This window comes from Ovis aries, chromosome 23 (assembly GCF_016772045.2).
Source record: "Ovis aries strain OAR_USU_Benz2616 breed Rambouillet chromosome 23, ARS-UI_Ramb_v3.0, whole genome shotgun sequence".
Taxonomy (NCBI): domain Eukaryota; kingdom Metazoa; phylum Chordata; class Mammalia; order Artiodactyla; family Bovidae; genus Ovis; species Ovis aries.
In genome coordinates, this window is record NC_056076.1 from 47,143,236 (window position 1) to 47,164,810 (window position 21,575).

Genomic DNA, 21,575 nt, shown 5'->3' on the forward strand with positions numbered 1-21,575 from the left:
CTATGCTGGCCCTAAAGAACCACAGCTGATCGCAAGGAGAGAATAGTGAGTGATTCATCTATCTCCCCTCTTGTCATCCTGCCCCCAATCCCATTTATTTGCTACTCTACCACGGAACTGGAATTCTTTATGCAACAGACCTCAAAATTGCTTTTCACTTACACAGCTAAACTAAAAACTCATTTGATTTAGCTTTGTTAATATTTTATTATATATTAACTGGGTATAAGACTTATCAGCTTGATTGATGTGTGTACTTAATTCCCAGGCAGTGCTTTAGTGCCTTCCCTGGAAGGACTGAAACTGTGGGTTCCTCTGCATTTCTCTAAATGGGAACTGGTTCCACATGGGCCTGGAGAAGACAGGCATCTCTCAGCGAAGTGGTTCCTGCTTCTGTCATTTTTCTCTGATAGCAGAAGATTTACTGAATCTTTGCAAGAGCCAAGGCATGTTCAGGATAGACTGAAAGGTAAATTATTTTCTAGGACACAGATTAAAAGTGTTTTTTAATAGTTAACACTTCCAAAAATATGAGAAAATAGACACCATACTACTTAGAGGTGTTTGTACATTTCCTAAGCAGGGCAATTGATTTCTCTGTTATCAGAAGTAACGCATCAGCAAGAAATCTGAGGATTTTCTATCTCTATTTGACTATAAGTCCATTGAGGTACAAGAAACAAGAAAAAAAGGCATCAAGAAGGCCTCATGCAGAAATCTTTGGCTATAAATTCCATGTAGGCAAAGGGAAAACACTATAAAAAAGACCTAGCCAGGGAGCACATTATTGAAAGGGATGGTAAAGAACACCAAGTCCAGCACAGCCCGTTTTATAAGACCACTGGGCAATGCCAGCTGAGGTCAAGGAGAACAGGAACCCAGAACTCCAGAAAACCACTTTTCTAGAAAAAAATAAAAAAACAAGATCAACTTTTTACCATTTCTGCTAAAGATGGAGCATGTGGAAATGAAACTACATGGCAGCTTAAGCAACTGCCAGAAGTTTCCCATTCGCCCAACATCAAACTGAGTCCTTTTCTTCCCACTCCCCCAAACGACTCTCCCCCAATCTTTTTCAGCTTAGTAAATTCACCCCGTTGCTCAAGCCAGAAACCTAGCAGTCATCCTTGATTTCTTAATTTCCCTCACCCTTCCATATCCCTTTATTAGCACATCCAATAACTTCCGAGTCCAAAAGAAAAACAAAAACGCCTCCAGTCTTACTTTCTCTACTGAATCTCTGCAATAGTCAACTCATCTTCCTGCTTTTTGCTGTTGCCCTATTATACCAACCCATCGTACAGGCAATAGCAAGAGTTTTAAAAGTACAGGTGAGATCATGTATGTCCCTGCTCAGCTTAAAAACCTTTCAATAACCTCTTACTGCAAAGGGTATAAAATCCAAAGTCCTCTCTGCAGCCGGTGAGGCCTGGCCTCATCTGGCCACCGTTTACCTCTCCAATCTCAAGACACCTTCCCTATTGCTGACCACATACCAAAAAGGTCAAACTCTTTCCTGCTTCAGCCCCCACACACACTGGTCCCTCCTCCTGAAACACTGCCCCACACTTTGCACACAACTTTCTTCTGCTCACCTGTCAGATTTCAGCTTGAAGTGAGCACACAGAAGCCGCCACTGCCAACCTCCCTACAGAGTGGACTTCCTCCTCACAGTTCAGCTTCATCTCATCTTTTTTCCTTTCTATGAACTTTCCATAGTTTATAATTCTTACTCAGCTGTGTTTGGTTTGTCTTCCTCACTAGCATATAGTCTCCACTATGCCCATCAGTTTTGCTCATCACTGTATTTCTTACTTCAAAAAAAAAAAAAAAATCAAAGCAAAATAAAAAAGAAGCAATGGGACACTTCCCTGGGGGCTCAGTGGTAAGGAATCCACCTGCCAATGCAGGAGACCTGAGTTCGATCCCTGGGCTGGGAGGATCCCACATGCCGCGGAGCAACTAAGCCCATAGGCCACAACTACTGAGTCTGGGCTCTAGAGTCCAGCAACCGCAACTGCTGAGCGCACACACCACGGCTACTGAGGCCCACACGCTCTTGAGCCTGTGCGCTGCAACAAGAGAAGCCACCACAACAAAAAGCCTGCACATCACAACTAGAAAGGAGCCCCCACTGGCCCCAACTAGGGAAAAGCCCATGCAAAGCAATGAAGACCTAGCACAGCCAAAAAAATAAATAAACAAACAAAATTATATTTTAAAAAAGCCCAAACAAACTCTGGGACCTTTCACTAGACACTTACTAAATAAATTCATTAATAGATGAAGCACCATATTCCTCAGTATCCTGATCCTGATCTATAACACGGAGAATAATGCTTACCTTTTTGGGGAATAAAGATGATACATGCAAACATTTTCATAATATCTGACAGTAATGATAATTATTTCTATTCATAAATATGGGAAGGGTAGTGTCTGTGCTACTTAAAATAGGTACAGCAAATCACTTCACATTTGTGGGTCTCGGTTTCTTATCAAATGAAGGACCTAAATCAGATTAGGTCTTTCAACCTCAACACTGACATTTTTTACTGAAGAATGCTTTATTGTGAGAGGAGGCTGTCTTATACCCTGTTGGATGTTTGGCAGCATCTATGGCCTCTACCCACTAGATGTACTCTTTTCCCCCAGTTATGACAACCAACAATGTCTCCAGACATTGGCAAATGTCCCCCTGGGAGCAAAAATGTCCAGAGTTGAGAACAACAACTAGATGATGCCAAAATCTTCACCTTCATGGACTTCCCTGGTAGTCCAGTGGTTAAAAATCTGCCTGCCAACTCAGGGGACACGGGTTTGATCCCTGGTCTGGGAAGACTCCACCTATGGTGGGGCAGCTAAGCCTGTGCCCCACGACTACAGAGCCCGTTCCCTGGAGCCCATGCTCTGCAACAAGAGCAACCATGGCAATGAGAAGCCTGAGCACCATAGCTGGAGAGCACCCCACTGGCCACAATTAGAGAAAGCCAGCATGCAGCAACAAAGGCCCGCACACATCCCTCAAAAGAACCAGAACAACAAAAAAACCTTGACATTCAATACAATCACAACGAATACCAATCAATCTGACAAACACAAACTACTGAAAGTTCAAATCAAAACAATAGCAAATCATTAAATATATCAAGAGAGAATCCCATCAACATTTAATTGAAACCCCCAGAATATCTCCAATGTCATATTAACACAGCAATTTTCTCACTTATAGTAGGCTACCAACTATCACCACTTCTGTTTGGTATTGTAGTTGAGGTCCCAGAGAGTATAATAAAGAAAAACAAATGAAAATACAAAGACTGGTAGGGGAGAAGTAAAACTGTCATTATGTGTGGTTGACACAATTATCTATGTAGAAAATTCAATTCAAAAGATTTTACAAATAAATTATTAGAATTAGCAAGTGAATGTAAGAAGGTCAATGAATAAACACAAGGTTAACATACAAAATCTCAATCATATTTCTACACATTAGCAGTGAACAATTAAAAACAAAATTTAACAAAATACTACTTACAATCACATCAAACAGGAAATAGAAGGATTAACTTAACAAAATAACTAACCTATTCTCTAGAAATTGCAAAACACTGCTGAAAAATGTAAAAATGAAATCTAAATAAATGGAGATATATTCCATTTTCATACACTGGCAGCACATTATTATTCAGTAAGTTATACGCAAATCTGTAGATTTAATGAAGGACCAATCAAACTCCTAGTGAGCCTTTTTGGTAGAAAGAGACAAGTTGATTCCAAAATTCACATGGAAAGGACGTAGAATCTTAAAAAGGACTGAGTTAAAGAATATATACTACCAGACATTAAGATTTATTGTAAAGCTGCAGTATTCAAGACAGAGTGACTGCACAAATATGAAACAGAGCCACACTTATATAGTCACTTGATTTATGTCAAAGCACTAAAACATCACTGCAATTCTGTGAGGCTCTTGAAAGAATGGATCTAACGCAGTAAATGTTGCAGAAACAACGGGATATCTGTAAAGAAAAAAGTGAAATTTACTTCACACAATTCATAAAAATCCATTCAAAACAAGCCCTAGACCTAACTGCTAATGGTAGAACAATAAAGCCTGCAGAAGAAAACATATGGAGAATATTTTCATGACCCTGCTGCTGCTGCTAAGTCACTTCAGTCGTGTCTGACTCTATGTGACCCCAGAGACGGCAGCCCACCAGGCTCCCCTGTCCCTGGGATTCTCCAGGCAAGAACACTGGAGTGGGTTGCCATTTCCTTCTCCAATGCGTGAAAGTGAAAGTGAAGTCGCTCAGTCGTGTCTGACTCTTAGCAACCCCATGGACTGCAGCCCACCAGGCTCCTCCGTCCATGGGATTTTCCAGGTGGGCGAAAATTTCTTAAGCACAACAGAAGAAAATACCGGCAAATTAGACTCCATCAAAATTTAAAACATCCTGTTTTCATACTGTTAAAAGAATGCAAACCACCGACAGAAATAAGATATCTGTAGGACATATATCCAACCAAAGACCTGTATACACAACACACACGGGGCTCCAACAAACCTCTAAGAAAACTATAACCCTCAGAAAGGAGAAAAGATTTGAATGGGGAGATCACAAAACAAGTTACCCAATGGCCAGTATGTGAAAAGGCTTCAGCAACATTACTCACTAGGGAAATACAAATTAAAACCCAGTAAGATACCATTATACACACCAGAAAGAATAGCCATAGTGACACAGACTAAGGAGAGACTGGTGGAACTCTGGTTCATAGCTGGTGGGAACGTATAACTTTATAAAATCACTGTGGAAAATTACTTAGCAATATTGATGAAAGCTAAGCAGGCACTTATCTGTTATCCAGCAGTTTCCCAGATACAGACCCCAAAGAAATAAATGGGTATGTCCCCAAAAAACATGTAGACGAATGTTCATAGAAGCTTTCTTAAGAGCCAAAAATGGAAAAATCCAAATGTCCGTTATTGATCGAATAAATTGTGGAACTGCCATACAATAGACTACAATACCACAAGAAAAATAAAGAGCAAACAAAACAAGAACACAGTACTGCTACACGCAACAGCCTGGATAAATCTCAAAAGCAGACCGAAATAAAAAAATGCTACAACGGTATGATTTCAATCATATGAAGATCGAAAACTTGCAATATTGACAGAAGTCAGAGCCACGGCTTCCCTGAGGAAGGTGTGGTACTGACTAGAATAGAGAACCTTTTAGGGTGCTGGAAATTTTTGTATCTTGATCAGAGTAGGGGTTATGCTGCTGTATCTATGTGTCAATTTATACTGAGTTGTACACTGACAATCTGTATCCTTTACTGTATAGATTATACATCAAATTTTTAAAGATCAGTAACATTGTATTTATGTAGTTTACTCACCTAAACCTTTTGCTTACGAGTGGCAAGAACTGCCTTGATCATAAAAGAAATCTCCCCACTTAATTAAAAAATGAGTAGTAACTGACATTAAACTCAATTCGGTATTCTGTGATCTTCAAATTGGCATATAAAGTTGTTCTTCTGCATGTACTAATGGAATACTTTAAATAACTCAAGTTCTTAAGTCTTCAACAATTTGTCATCTCCGGAGTGTTTTATTTTTATAGTCTGGACTTTAATTAAAAAGACTGCATAGCAGTCAGCTCTTTCAAAATAGAAAAAGCCCATAGAAATATTTCTAATTTAAGCTCTGCTGCCACACTGTTCTAGAATTCCTTATGCCAGGGCTCTCAGAAAAGATTCAGGAATTGTTGTACAAAGGCAGAAACTGATTCCTGTTGAGTTTTTTCCCCTCCCCTTCTCCTCTTCCCTTTCTAAGGAATTGAATATACTAAATATAAAACTTTTTATTTTTCTTAATGAGAAGGGGAAAGGAAAGCAATCCAACATTCAACAGAAACCATTTATGGGGATAAGAATTTCTTCCCCAAACACAGGAGAAACTGGTTTCTGCATACCTCTAAGACTTCTGAGCGCCGAAAAATTGATGCTTTTGAACTGTGGTGTTGGAGAAGACTCTTGAGAGTCCCTTGGACTGCAAGGAGATCCAACCAATCCATTCTGAAGGAGATCAGCCCTGGGATTTCTTTGGAGGGAATGATGCTAAAGCTGAAACTCCAGTACTTTGGCCACCTCATGTGAAGAGCCGACTCATTGGAAAAGACTCTGATGCTGGGAGGGATTGGGGACAGGAGGAGAAGGGGATGACAGAGGATGAGATGGTTGGATGGCATCACTGACTCGATGGATGTGAGTCTGAGTGAACTCTGGGAGTTGGTGATGGACAGGGAGGCCTGACGTACTATGATTCATGGGGTCACAAAGAGTCGGGCATGACTCAGTGACTGAACTGAACTGAAGACTTCTGAAGGATTCTCATTCCTTGTAACAATTATAGGAAAGAAGTCATTAACAAAGTGTTCAAAACATAAAACTTTTTTTTAAAAGCAGCCTTCATCTCTGCATTTAAATATGAAAGCTGTGATGTCACTTATCTTTAGTTGTAACAACATTCTAATAAGCTCCTAGTGAAGCTGGAGAACAGCTGCTCTTAATTTAGAAAAATATTTTTTTCTGTGAACTTTTCTTAGGTTAAGCAATTCCATTTAGTTTTTCCCCTAAATTCCTGGGATCTCACAACTATACTTCTGAGAAAACATGTTATGGAAACATACCATTGCTTAACAAACATGTTCAAAAGTTTTTTTAAAAAATTAACTCATAAACCTGGAAATAACCAATAATCAGAAATGCACAACACTTTTTAAAGTGGAATATGCTCTGGAAATCAAGTTATGTTTTAGAAGAATATTTAAGCATATAGAAAAACTTAAAAGGCAAGTTACCACACAGCATATATACATTCTCAGTTTTGGCTATATCCTGGAAACAAACTAGTTGTATGTTAAAATATTAATTGTAGATCTCTTAGGTGGAGAATCTGTTTATTCACATTTCTTTTTTGAGCATTTCAAAATTTTCACAATGATGTATTACTTACTTTGGGGCTTGTTAATGCTAAGTTCATTTAGATTAAGTGATCTGCTTGCCCAGGTAGCATTTCTCCTAATAGCTGACATCAAATTTAATTAAAATTGGTCCATTACTAAAATGCTCAAGCTTTTTTTCCCTAATAGGTCAGAAGATTAAAAAAGACCTTCCTACAAGGTGGTATAAGACAACTGAGAAAACGAATGAACTAGACCTACAGGTATTCATACTGATGAATCATACATTATTTCTAGAGAAGAAAGCAAACTGATGAACATATAAAGTATAAAACATGCAAGATAATACAATATATTGTCCAGAAGTACTTATGCATGGGTTACAAGTATAAAGAAATGCAATGATAAACACAAAATTCACAATCCTGATTACTTTTGGGCTTTGGCTAACAAAATTGAGGGATACATACGGGATAGCAAACATGTTGATAATTTATATTTCTTAAATTGGTTGATAGACATATGGGTATTTATTATATTACACTTTATACCTTTTCAGTTCAGTTCAGTCGCTCGGTTGTTTCCGACTCTTTGTGACCCCATGAATTGCGCACGCCAGGCCTCCCTGTCCATCACCAACTCCCGGAGTTCACCCAAACTTATGTGCATTGAATTGGTGATGCCATCCAGCCATCTCATCCTTGGTCATCCCCTTCTCCTCCTGCCCCCAATCCTTCCCAGCATCAGGGACTTTTCCAATGAGTCAACTCTTCACATGAGGTGGCCAAAGTATTGGAGTTTCAGCTTCAGCATCAGTCCTTCCAATGAATACCCAGGACTGGTCTCCTTTAGGATGGATTGGTGGGATCTCCTTGGAGTCCCAGGGACTCTCAAGAGTCTTCTCCAACACCACAGTTCAAAAGCATCAATTCTTCGGTGCTCAGCTTTCTTCACAGTCCAACTCTCACATCCATACATGACCACCGGAAAAACCATAGCCTTGACTAGACAGACCTTTGTTGGCAAAGTAATATCTCTGCTTTTTAATATGCTATCTAGGTTGGTCATAACTTTCCTTCCAAGGAGTAAGCATCTTTTAATTTCATGGCTGTATACACCTTTCAGTACTAGGCAAAAGGAAAAAAGACATCAATGGCTTTTAGGATTTGAATGTCTCATAGACTCCAAACCCAAATCACCTCTATTCCCTACTGGTGGTTCCTATCCTTCCCTAAAATCAATCCTTTAAAATTCAGTGCTCTCAATTTTATTCAGACATTTTAGACATATTTGTGTAACATGAAAGGCTGATGTATTTGCCTATGGGTAATATGCCTCTAAAGCTAGTATTCAATGCAACAGGATTTAAAATCCAATGTACATTCTCATTATAAACCTGAATAGCAATTTAACTAATCAGTGGTTCATTTGAGATGCCTATATTTGTCACTCACAATCCAAACAGCTGTAGTCATTGGTTGGAAGGCACAGTCTCTGTGGAGACATCAATATGCAAAGAAGGGCAAGACCTAAAATCCTTCTGTTAACTTTCCACCCAGCTGTTAAGTGCATTTGTGAAATTAGAGTTGACTTATAAGTGCACTATAATGCTTTAAAATGTAGTGTTTAAAAAAATCAATATGGTTAGGGAAGTGTACTAATTAAGATAGCATCCGAGCAATTACAAAGTCAGTATTATGTCAACATACATTTTTATTACCCTGAGTCTAGTATTTATCTAAGACAGAGACCTCCCAACTTCCTATTAAATATGTCCTTCCCAAATTACCAGCTAAAATCAATCAATACCTTCTCCTTGAATTCTGTGGTTCAAGAACTGAATAAAATGTAGTAGGGGGCAAACTCGGAAGTAAGAAATAATAGCAAATTCTCTATTTCAAATGAAAACTGCTTTTGGTATTGCTACAAACCTTACTTAAGGAGCAGGTGCGATAATCCCCTTGTACCTCTATCTCCAAAGAAGCTAGAACAGAAAACTGAAGTAGGTGAAGGAAAGAAATTTTAATACTCAAGTTATCTGGCATAGTAGTGGATCTCTGGAAAATAATGTCTACTGAGCGATTATAAAAAGTGAATTTGTTTTTATTTAAATAAAGGCTTGACTATCACAGTAACTGAGAGTCATAGACAAAGGGGCATTCAGTAGTGTTATTTTCGGCCACACAGATTGTACATGAGGATAGCCATCTTCAAGATCAAATAATGTGCCCAGATGTGTGAACCTTGTAACAAGTTTTAACATTCTGATTCTAGGACATATATTTATATCAAGAAGTGAATTCTACATCAAGTATAAGTTAAAGTGATTCTTGAACACCTTTGCACTGGTAAGAAAATGATGTTAAATTCCAAAAATTTACTAAGCTGTTAAAGAAATCTTTTTTAAGTTAAAATACATCTATGCAATGTGTAGGACTACTTAACTTGTCATAAATTTAAAGGCAAATCACACTGCTTAATAGCCAACAAGTAAAAGGCAAGATAAAAAATGAAAAGTTTATAAAAATGAAAAATCCAAGGGGAAAAATTAAATCAGTCTCACTCTAGAGCAGATTTGAAAATAAATTTTGATTCAATTTGTTTTAGGAAGTGAGTATATGATCACATGGAAAATAAATAGCTAAAGACTCACCGGAAGGCTTGGTTCAGAATTTGATAATTAAAATGTTCTGGTGCCAATCCTATGACCACAGCATTAGGATCGCTTGTCTGTATTCCTGAAAATGTGAAGAAAAAATTACTGAAAAATGCAATTAACAGTAATGTCACAATTTATAACCAAGCAGTTTTAGTCAACCAAGTCTGATTTTTTGTTGTAGCAATAATCTGAAGTTTAAGAGATTATCCTGGGCAATATACTTTGGAAGTATGAGCTATACTTAAAAGAAAAAAGAAAAGGTCTCCTAGTAGTTTTGTATATTACTTTTGCAGTCTTATAGCTACTAAGTAACTAGAAGATCTGAATTAAAAATTGTAACCTGAGGTTCTCAAACAAGTAACAATTTGTAACTTCAAAAAGCTGTACTCATTAAAATCAACCAGAACAACCACAGTTCACTATGAGCTATCAGATCAATAGCAACTGATGAGGGACTGGAAAGCTAAGAGGCAAAGAAAATTAGACTTTCTGAGCCACATAGCTGAGGCACACACAGTCATGATAAACATGGAATGCACTGTAGATCCTATAGCTTTCTACATCATACCTAATGCACATTTAATTCCACAAGTATCATTCTATAATGAAAACATGCTTTAAGGCCTTGGTACCTGATAACAAGACTTTAGATACAAGAACCAAACAAGGGTATTCACCATCGCAGTTATTAAAACTCTGATTGAAGGGTCTGTGCATTATTCATATGCCAATTCCTATTTGCTTCTCTTATTGCCTGCCTTTAAGCATTCTCATTATCAATTCTACCAAAATGTGAGGAGAAGTAGTAGAAAGAGCAGATAGTCAAGATCTTCAATTCCCTCCTAACTGGCAGCCACGAGCACTGAGTAACTGGTTGCAGCTTGTTGAAGGGAGAAAATAAAATCAATGGCTATAGTTAAAAGCTGAAGTTTTTGTATTTTTTATTTTCTCCATCTACCACTAGCTAAGATATTCAATATTAGCCAAGATATTTCCATTCCCTTCAAAAACCCATCGGCTCTGGGTATTTCCATGTTGCAAGTTCAGTCTTACACTAAATAACAAAGATTTCTTCCAGACCAGGGATTCTGCTTAGATGTGCCGACTCCAGCTCACTGTTGCACAACCAGAATCTTTCTTCAAATAAAGTAAAAGGTCTGGATAAAAAACTTTTGCAGTACTTCAGCTGGCCCAGAAATATAAATATACTAATTACAGAATGTATGTGTCATTATTTTTGGCAGCCCAGTTTCTGAATATCATTTTCATAACAAGGGAATCCACTAGCTCAAAAGGCTTGATGAGGAGCAGATCTCACCCTCTCTTGAGAGGGTGAAAACACTGCCTACTTGTATTTCCAGCCTCTCTGCAGCTATGGGTACTGGCCTGAGATGGAGGTTCTGCCAATCGAAAGCGCCCACCCCAGGCTCTACAATGGAAGCTAAGAACATCAAGCAACTGGGAGAGTGCCACTGGAAATTCTGAGGCAGGAGGGCAAGCTGGAACTTCCAGTCTCCAGTGCCACTGGGGTCAACAAGCCAGCTCCATAGGTCAGTGTGCAGAGGCACATGGGCGACGCCTGATCAGTTCTACTTGCGAGATGCTGCATACTGCTGCTTGGGGCCCAACCCCAGAGACTTAACCCCAGCCCCCCACTGGGCAGTTCTACAGGCCACCTAAACAGTCTTTTTTGTTGTTGCAGACATATAATGATATTTAAAAATGGAAAGACTAGATCATAATGAGTCCTGATGTATCCATCATCCAGCTTTAGCAGTCACCAACATTTTGCCTTTTCATACTGTTCATTGGGTTCTCAAGACAAGAATACTGAAGTGGTTTGCCATTCCCTTCTCCAGTGGACCACATTCTGTCAGACCTCTCCACCATGACCCACCCATCTTAGGTGGCCCCGCAGGGCATGGCTTAGTTTCATTGAGTTAGACAAGGCTGTGGTCCTAGTGTGATTAGATTGACTAGTTTTCTGTGATTATAGTTTCAGTGTGTCTGCCCTCTGATGCCCTCTTGCAGCAGTACTTTGGCCACCTCATGTGAACAGTCAACTCATTGGAAAAGACTCTGATGCTGGGAGGGGTTGGGGGCAGGGGGAAAAGGGGACGACAGAGGATGACATGGCTGGATGGCATCACCAACTCGATGGACATGAATTTGAGTGAACTCTGAGAGACGGTGATGGACAGGGAGGCCTGGCGTGCTGTGATTCATGGGGTCACAAAGAGTCGGACATGACTGAGCGACTGAACTGAACTGAACATTGTGCCAATTGTATCTATGATTCTCTACATTTTCTAAAGTCTTTGAAAAGTAAATCCCAGATATCCATCATCTCACCCCTTCATATTTCAGTATATATCTTTAACTGATAAAGACCTAAAAAAAAAAAAAAAACTTTAACATTATACCATCAAGGTTAATGATAATATTTTTATTCATTTATTTTTGGCTGCACTGGGTCTTCATCACTGTGTGTGGGCCTTTCTGTAGTTGTAGAGAGCAGGGGCTGCTCTCCAGTTGTGCTGTGTTCTTACTGAGGTGGCTTCTCTTGAGAAGCACGGGCTCTGGGGCGCCTGGGCTTCACTAGTTGCTGTTCCCGGGATCGAGAGCACAGGCTCAACAGCTGTGGCCCACGGGCTTAGTTGCCCCATGGTATGTGGGATCTACCTGGATCAGGGATCGAACCTGTGTATCCTGCATTGGCGGGTGGAGTCTTTACCACTGAGCCACTAGGGAAGCCGAGTTATAATTCTTATTACTCACTCAATACCTAGACCACATTTGAATCTCTCCAAATGTCTCAAAAACGTCTTTTTATATCTGATATGTAATTGACACCCCAAAAGGTCCATATATAGTATTTCATTGTTATCCTTTACTTCTCATTCTACAGCAGCAGTCTTCTGTCAACCTTATCTACTAAAGCACCTAGATCTTGGAAAAAGTCCTACTTTCTGGATTCGACTGGTTGCTTATGAGTATCATTTAATTTGTTCCTTTACTCTTATTATTTCATATAAACCAGTAACTGGATCTAGTGGTTTTGTAAGTTCACATTCAATTACTAAGCAAGGTTATCTCATAGGCGATGCTATGAACGTTCTATTGTATCACATCATGAAGCACAAGGGATCTGGCTGTTCCTCATTTAGTGATGCTAAGACTGATCAGCTGGTTCAAGTGGTGTCAGCATGATCCCTCCATTCTGAACCTCCTCATCAATTCTTCACCTATTGTGTTTAAAATCTGTTGACACTGTTGCCTATTTCACTAGGGTTTGGCAAATGTGATTTTATAATCCTGCCGTTCTTTCTGCATTTACTAGCTAGAACTCTTCTATACAGAACTTACTCTCATCAAATGTTTAGTTACTCTAAAATACAGTTAAAATAGGAAAGGCAGGATAAATTATTGTTTCATTTGCCAATTTTCAGAATGAGTTAGGGCATAACAACCTCCAATACTGACCAATGAGTTTTGTGGGGTTGAGTATCATTTTAATCATTTTGTATATAAGATGTGTTGCAATCTATTACAATCATTATTCTTTTTGATGCTCAAATTATCCCTTCAAATTGGCTTCACTGTCCTTTAGCCAAGACTTTATTCGTTTTCAATAATTTCCTTGCTAAAAATTAAGTTATCCCAGACTCATACAATCCCTGTGGATCTAGAATCTCCCATTTCTTCACAGAACTAAAGTAGGAAATCATAGTAGACACTATAGTTTGTCCACAGGGTTTCATTGCTTCTCCACCTTTTTAGCAGAAGATCTAGATAGTATGTATTTTTTAAAAGAACAAAGGAGTTGATCATAATATTTTTAATTCAAAATTAACACACACCTTATTTGATTTTTATATTTGTATTTTTTTTTTCACTTACTCTTAAAGTCTGGAGTACTAATAATACTAGCATAACTACCACTTTGTCCTGTAATGTACCCATAATTATAAAATTATATCAACACTACTAATAAACACTAAGACTACTGAATGCAGTTTTAGGTTTCTTTGCAGTTCTTTTATCCTTCAATTTATCCCCTATGAATGAACTATCAGAATACTATATTTTAAAGTCATGTAAAATAATTCTTTGAGTGGTTATGTCATCAACTTTATATACAGTTCATTTGTTTCTGTTTTTGGTTTTTAGGGATTGGCTTGTTTTTTAACTTTTTGTCTTTTAAATATGTAAAATATTCACCTGGTTCCAATATCAAAACTAGATAATAATGTACTTTTATTTAGAGAGATCACATCTCCTCTTCCTGCCCTCCCCCTTTAGATAACCATTTTTACTAATTTTTCACTTATCTTCCTTCAGCTTCCTTTCACGAATATAAGACAAATACATTCATAGCCATAGCCATTTCCCTCTCATTTTCTTACACAGCAAATGTGTAAGGTTTTCTAAACCTTACTTTTTTCACTTACTATATCCTATGAAGATCACTCTTATCAGGAGACAGAATTCGTTATCACTTACCTTTCAGCTACAAAGCATTCATTCCATTTTGTGGAAATACGCTAGTTTTAATCAGTCTCTTCCAATGAACATTTCGGTTGTTTCCAATTTTCTAAGGTCATAATGAGGTCCAAATAAGGTCATAATGACCCACCTTACTCATAAGCCCTCATACCTATTTGTCAGTACATCTAGCAGCTGCAGGCCTATAATAGGCAGTGCTGCTTCCCAAGCAGTTTTGAGAGCTCCTGCCAAATTCCTCTCCAAAGGAGCTGTGCCATTTTATATTCCATCAGATCTTTTAATAAATTTATTTTCATTTAATTTAGCCAAAGCTGATTCCCGTTTCGTGCAAATAATAATTCTGACTGATATACAGTTATATTTCCTGGTAGTATAAGTTTTGAGGCTCTGCATTTGTCCACGCATAGGTTTCCAAATTATTATTTACAAAGCTATAACACGGCTTTATAATGATGACTTTATAATTTATACTTATTTTGTCAATATTGTGTACTTTACTCTATCATCTATAAAGAGAAGCAATGTGGCAAAGCTTCATAACACTAGGATATTTTTCCAGAGTTTAGGCATTTTCCAAAAGAAAAGTTTTATTTTTCCTTGACTGAAAATATTTCATGGTCACTGCAAAAGCTTCACACTATATAGAATGACATCTATCTTTAAACGTGTTGATATTGGTTTATCTTTTCTAGTCAAATTAATACAGTGGCTCCAGGAATGAGGACAGCAATGCTCAGAGAAATCTTGACTTGTGCTCTTTCAAACTGTGGGCCATGATCCATCAGTAGACTGTGAAACTAATCTGAATGGCTCTAAGCAGCATGAAAATTACACAAGTAAACCAAACAGAAAATGGGCTTCCCGGGTAAAGGGTGGTAAAGATGGTAAAGGATGCCTCAGATGGTAAAGAATTTGCCTGAAATGCAAGAGACCTGGGTTCGATCCCTGAGTTGCAAAGATCCCCTAGAGAAGGGAATGGATACCAATTCCAGTATTCTTGCCTGGAGAATTTCGTGGACAGAGGAGGCTGGTAGGGTAGTCCATATGGTTGCAAAGAGTCCTGAGTGACAAACACTTTCACTTTTCAAACCAAATAGAAAACAGAGTACATGTTACACAGTAAGAGTAAGTATTATTTAACATGTACAAGTACACATACATATGTCCTGAATTTCTATGTAATGTGTTTCACTTACTGTGGATGGCAGTCAAAACAGGTCTGAGAAACACTGTATCTGTTGACTATTTCATTAAGAGGAAATCTGAATAAATGCTTCCAAACATCCAGTTTTAAGAGTGACTTATAAGCTGATATGAAGAGCTAATTGTTAAATCTTTCCGAATGCCTCCTACCTTTAAAATCAGGTAGAGCCCGATCATCAACCAGCAGCATGGGTCGGACTTGCTTCTGCTCCACCAAGTTTCTGGCTGCAGTCAGAGATGTGAATATTTCATCTTCAGAGATATCAAACTCCAGTTTTTTCAATCTTTCCAAGAGGTCTTGCTTGCTCTCCTTGGTTGTATTGGTCACAAACCTAACCATTACAGAAGTAGCACGTAACCTAGAAAAGTATAATTCAGGTGTCAACAGGCAGTTTTTACATTCTAGCCCCATAAAACCTAATTTGGTAGCCCTTGCCAAAGGTCAAAAAATGAAAGGTAAGTCACTGAGTGTTTTTATGGCCAACAGGTTTTATAACCTATCCAAAACTGCTTACAGCTTATCCATACCCTGTGGACCGCTTTATCTACAAAGGCTATAAAGACTACCTTTTCAAGAACCTTCTATACTTTTAACTGAATTTCACTACCAGGTTTTAAGCAAAGAAGTGAAAACAAAGACCCAAAGCTGAGTAACTACTGTACTCACAGAATGAGGTGAAAGTTATCTTGAGATTATCTACCTAGTGTAACCTTCTGAAGGACAGAAAACTCAGCCCTACAGGATTAATGACTGGGCTCAGCTGTACACAGCTGGGCAGCTATAGGGCTGAGACACGAACTCTGGCCTGCATTCCGGACAGGGTCTGACCCCCTATGCTAAGAGACAGAGGACACCTCAAGAGTTCTTTCTTCTGAGCCAATTAGACACTGGCTAAGCCCTAATGTGCTACTAAGTTTACAAACAGAAACTACTTGGAGAAAGAAACATGTCATTTTTATAGATAGACTAGAATGTGCTTTCTCCTTTAACTACATACATATAGGATTTTGTATGTAAAATTTCATACAAAATTTCATAATCTGCTTTTGATTTCATAATCTACTTCTTGGAACCTAAACTGGCAATCAGGCATCAGAGAAAGAATTCATAATAGTTCAGCTTTAATTAAAAAAAAATATATTTTCCTGGTCCTACACAATGATGTGGTCTCTCACCTAGAGCAAGACATCCTGGAGTGTGAAGTCAAGTGGGCCTCAAGAAGCAATACTACAAACAAAGGTAGTGGTGGTGATGGAATTCCAGCTGAGCTATTTCAAATCCTAAAATATGATACTGTTAAAGTGCTGCATTCAGTATTTCAGCAAATTTGGAAATCTCAGCAGTGGCCACAGGACTGGAAAAGGTCAGTTTTCATTCCAATCCCAAAGAAGGGCAATGCCAAAGAACGTTCAACTGCCACACAATTGTGCTCATTTCACATGCTAGCAACATAATGCTCAAAATCCTTCAAGCTAGGCTTCAACAGTATGTGAACTGAGAACTTCCAGATGTATAAACTGTATTCAGAAAAAGCAGAGGAACCAGGGGTCAAATTGCCAACATTCGCTTGATCACAGAGAAAGCAAAAACATCTACTTCTGCTTCACTGACTACACTAAAGCCTTTGAATGTGTGGATCACAACAAATTGTGGAACATTCTTAAAGAGATAGGAATACCAGACCACATGACCTGCCTGTTGAGAAATCTGTATGCAGGTCAGGAAGCACCAATTTTTTTTAAAAAAAAGAAGCAACATTTAGAACCAGACATGGAACAACGGACTGGCTCAAAACTGGGAAAGGAGTATGACAAGGCTATATATTGTCACTCTGCTTATTTAATTTGTACATCATGCAAAATGTTGGGCTGGATAAATCACAAGCTGGAATCAAGAGTGCCAGGAGAAATATCAATAATCTCACATATGCAGATGATACTAACCTAATGGCAGAAAGTGAAGAGGAACTAAAGAGCTGCTTGATGAGGGTGAAAGAGGAAAGTGAAAAAGATAGCTTGAAACCCAATATTTGAAAAAATAAGATCATGGCATCTGGTCCCATCACTTCATGGCAAATAGATGGGGAAAAAGCGGCAGATTTTCTTTTCTTGGGCTCCAAAATCACTGCAGATGGTGACTGCAGCCATGAAATTAAAAGATGCTTGCTCCTTGGGAGAAAAGCAATGACAAACCTAGACAGCATATTAAAAAGCAGAAACATTGCTTTGCTGACAAAGGTCCATATAGTCAAAGCTATGATATTTTCCAGTAGTCATGTATGGATGTGAGAGTTGGACCATAAAGAAGGCTGAATGTCAAAGAATTGATGTTTTCGAATTTTGGTGCTGGAGAAGACTCCTGAAAGTCCCTTGGATAGCAAGGAGATCAAACCAGTCAATCCTATAAGAAATCAACCCTGAATATTCACTGAAGGACTAATGCTAAAGCTGAAGTTCCAATACTTTGGCCACCTGATGTGAAGAGCTGACTCACTAGAAAAGACTTTGATGCTGGGAAAGACTGAGAGCAGGGGGAGAAGGGGGCAACAGAGGATAAGATGGGTGAATTGCATCACAGACTCAATGGACATGAATTGGAGCAAACTCCGGGAGATAGTGAAGGACAGGTATGCTGCAGTCCATGGGATTTGCAAAGAGTCAGAGACGAGTTACCGACTGAACAACAGCATTTTAATCTAAAACTAATTTTAATTGACCTACAATTAAAATTTTTATATTAATACCCTGTTGGGCTTCCCAGGTGGCACAGTGGTAAAGAAGCCATCTGCCAATGCAGGAGATGCAAGAGATGTGGGTCCTATCCTTGGGCTGGGAAGATCCCCTGGAATAGGAAATGGCAACCCAGTTCCATATTCTTGCCTGGGAAATTCCACGGACAGAGGAGCCTGGTGGGCTACAGTCTACGAGGACGCAGAGTTGGACATGACTGAGCGCTCACACACGCCATGCACACCTTATATTTTATGCCCGCCCCGAACAGATGCAAGGCATAAAAGCACTGTCCATAATTTAAAATAAGCCAGAAAACAAAACAAAAGAGATTTTAAAGCATTTATTCAAAGAGCATTCAATACCTTTATACGATTAAATATTTCATTATAATCATGATTTTCTCTATAATACCTGTGTGGTCGCTTTGCCTAAAAACACACTAAATTTAAGTGCGTAAGATCTCTTAAAAGAAATTGAATACTTTAATATAACTATCATCTGAAAAATGAACAAGTGTAAGTACTGAAATGATCATACTATTTCTGACAAGAACTTAAAAAAAAAACCTTTCTTTTTGCTAGTCGCTTAACTTGCCTAAAGCTATTTGTTTCCAGAGAAACCAAAACTGGCAGTGACAGCATATGATCTCTCTGGGGTGATGACCCGCCTGTGCCAGTGAGAGGACAATTTGTAGGCTCTGGCCCCTCCAGAATGGCAGGCTCACAGGTTACACATGTACTTAGAGATGTCATTCATTGTTTACCAGAAATTAGATTTTTCTATCCATCCAGACCAGAAAGCTCATCTCTGAAGCTGTACAAGCACTTGTCCAACAGGAGAGCAAACTGATCAACAGGTAACCTTTTCCCTAGAAAGCCTGAGAAAGACCATGGCAAGGAGTCAAGAGAAAGTCCCTCTCCAACTGATTTAATTTGGGCCTTAAACAACATGTTGCTGTCCGCCTGTAAAAGAACACCATGACTCCCAGCTACATCAATAGCTTGCAACTGATGCCTACCAGATCTAATCTCACACTTGCTGAAGCCCCACATGGAAAGAACACCAAGTCGGTGCTGCTCTCTTGCCACAATACCTGGCACTGATACTAGTCATGAGATTCCCTGAATAAGAGCAGACTATGAAGGTTGTAAGGCGTAAAATGATAAAGCACTACATGCTAAGTATTGCTGACTTTAAATCCGCCTCTAAATTATTTTAAGATAAGATGCTAAATAACATTACTAGTTCTGCCATGCATGCGTGCTCAGTCGTGTCCAGCTCTGTCCGACCCCATAGACTGCAGCCCACCAGGCTCCTCGGTCCACGGAAGGTTCCAAGCAAGAATATTGGAGTGCATTGCCATTTCCTTCTTCAGGGGATTGACCCAGGGATCAAACCCACATCTCCTGTGTCTCCTGTGCCGGCAGGTGGATTCTTTATCACTGAGCCTCCGAGGAAGTCCCAGGTCTACTGTCCTGAGGAGTATTTTTTCCAGGATACTCAGAAACAAATATTCACATTCAGTTCACTTTAACAAGCTTTTCTATAATATACATTTTTTATCTAGACTTTTGGTAAGCGATGCATCAGAAATATAAGACAATCTTCAACCTTCAAAAGCATTAAATTTAGTTAATGGAGATAATGCTAAAATTTCAAGTCCCTTAATTAAATTTTATTTGAGTAGCTGCACACTCAGTGCTAGATCTTAGCTGAAGGAGGAGTGGGCAGAACTATGCCTTTGTGTATGTGTGTGTTTCATTTTGTGATTCCAGGATTCATCTGCGATTTTTCCAGTGCTACTTATTCCACATTTTCCAATCTCAAGCTTTCATTCCCAAATTTACATTACTTAGAAAAAAGACACACACGAAGAGCAAAAAGATAGACCAAAAGGCCGAACCTAACAAAAGGCTTGGAGAACAATTTGTGGAAGACGCAACAATGCATCCGTTTTCCAGCTAAGCCCAAGGCAGTTCCTGTATCTGCGGTAAATCGGTGAAATGCCATCTTAAGGCCATCCATTCAGCTAATGATCTGCCTTGGTAAACTGGCACTTACAAACATATTTGTCAGCTGAACGTGGAAGATAGCTTGCCTTTTAAGAGCTTCCTGTGCGCCTGGCACAGCTGCATCTTCAATGTGAAGTGTGCCACTGAGATCGACCAAAACAGCTTTTAATGCACGGCGTGCTGCCATCCTTCATTCCCTAGGAGAGAGCAAATGAAATTAAAAATACAGTTTAGGAAACAATGGACAATTAAAACCTGGTAAGACTTCAAAATAGCACTCGTATCGAGAAAGATACTGCTTAATGTTAAGCTGCTTCTCTTGTAGAAAAGAAATGTTTTTTAAAAATAAAAAATCCAAATTTCACCCATAAAAGTTTTCTGAAGTCTTAAGGGAAATGTTAAAAGAAGGGTTACATTTACTTCAGATTTCTTGAAATAATTCTTCATGGAGCAATTCATTCATCTATTTTTATGTGTGAGAAAATGTACTCTGAAGAATGGGTGGATGGAAGGAAGCCCTAAATCACTGGCAAAACCTTTTTCCGCTCTGGCTATGTACCATGAAAATGTTCTAATCGCCAATCTTCACTGTTATATCCTGAAGTGGCATATACAGGCCAAAGAGCTACTAGTATTTGTAGATCAGTGAGGAGGGTATTTCAAGTTATACGGTAATTTTAGTCAGGAAGTATTTTCCTTACACTATAATGTCCAATTTCCCTTTTGCATATATCTCCTTTAAAGTATGTTTACTATCAGTTCTATCACATAGACAGTGGAATATAATGGCAATACAAAGTTTAAGTATAAAGATAACAGTTTAAAGATAATGAGAGGTAGGAACTGTATGGAATCTAAAGACAAAAGGATAGGACTGCCTGCATTTTTAGTTTTTGAAACAATTTTTTTCCATTTTTTTGTTTTTATAATAAAATATTTCAGACATACAAAAGGTATCAAGAATAATACAATCCCTTTTATCCATCATTCAACTTCAGAAATAGAACATCATCGGCAGAGTTGGAGCCCTCTGTGTACCCCTCAGATCTGAGTCCACTTCTTTCCCGCCCCAAGGTTACTACTTTCCTGATTTTGAAGTGCTGACAGCTTAGTATTACTGTTCTTCTATGTACACTTCATGACTTGCTTTACCATTCCACATTGCTTGTGAGATGGAGCCATGTTAACACACGTAAATATAGGTCATTTTCACCGCTGTATGGTATTATTCTATTGTGTGAAAACACAATTTATCTTTCTCTTCTCCTGACCATGAAGGCTGAGGCAGCTCTGCATGTATTATAGTGAAGGGTGCCTCTGTGAACATCCTTGTGCATGTCTCCTAGTGGCCATGTGTGTGAACATTTCTGAGGTCTTGCTGGGTCTGAGGGTGTGTGCTCATTTCACCCTCCCAGGATGTTGCCAAGCTGCGCTATTCCTCGTGTCTTCAAACGGCGAATGTGTACTGAACACTTACTGTGTCAG

At 38.8% G+C, this 21,575-nt stretch overlaps 1 protein-coding gene across 3 annotated transcripts in view; it reads right to left on the reverse strand.

The window, feature by feature from the left end:
- HDHD2 (haloacid dehalogenase like hydrolase domain containing 2) overlaps positions 1-21,575 on the reverse strand; it is a 46,145-nt gene that overhangs the window by 13,296 nt on the left and 11,274 nt on the right. For all 3 annotated transcript variants that reach the window (XM_027960930.2, XM_060405266.1, XM_012103661.4), the window contains exons 2-4: positions 20,177-20,287; positions 15,496-15,704; positions 9,631-9,715 (exon numbers count right to left, since the gene is read on the reverse strand). In XM_027960930.2, coding sequence (XP_027816731.1) covers positions 9,631-9,715; positions 15,496-15,704; positions 20,177-20,277 — 395 coding nt within the window. In that variant the 5' untranslated portion in view covers positions 20,278-20,287. The remainder of the gene's footprint in view (positions 1-9,630; positions 9,716-15,495; positions 15,705-20,176; positions 20,288-21,575) is intronic.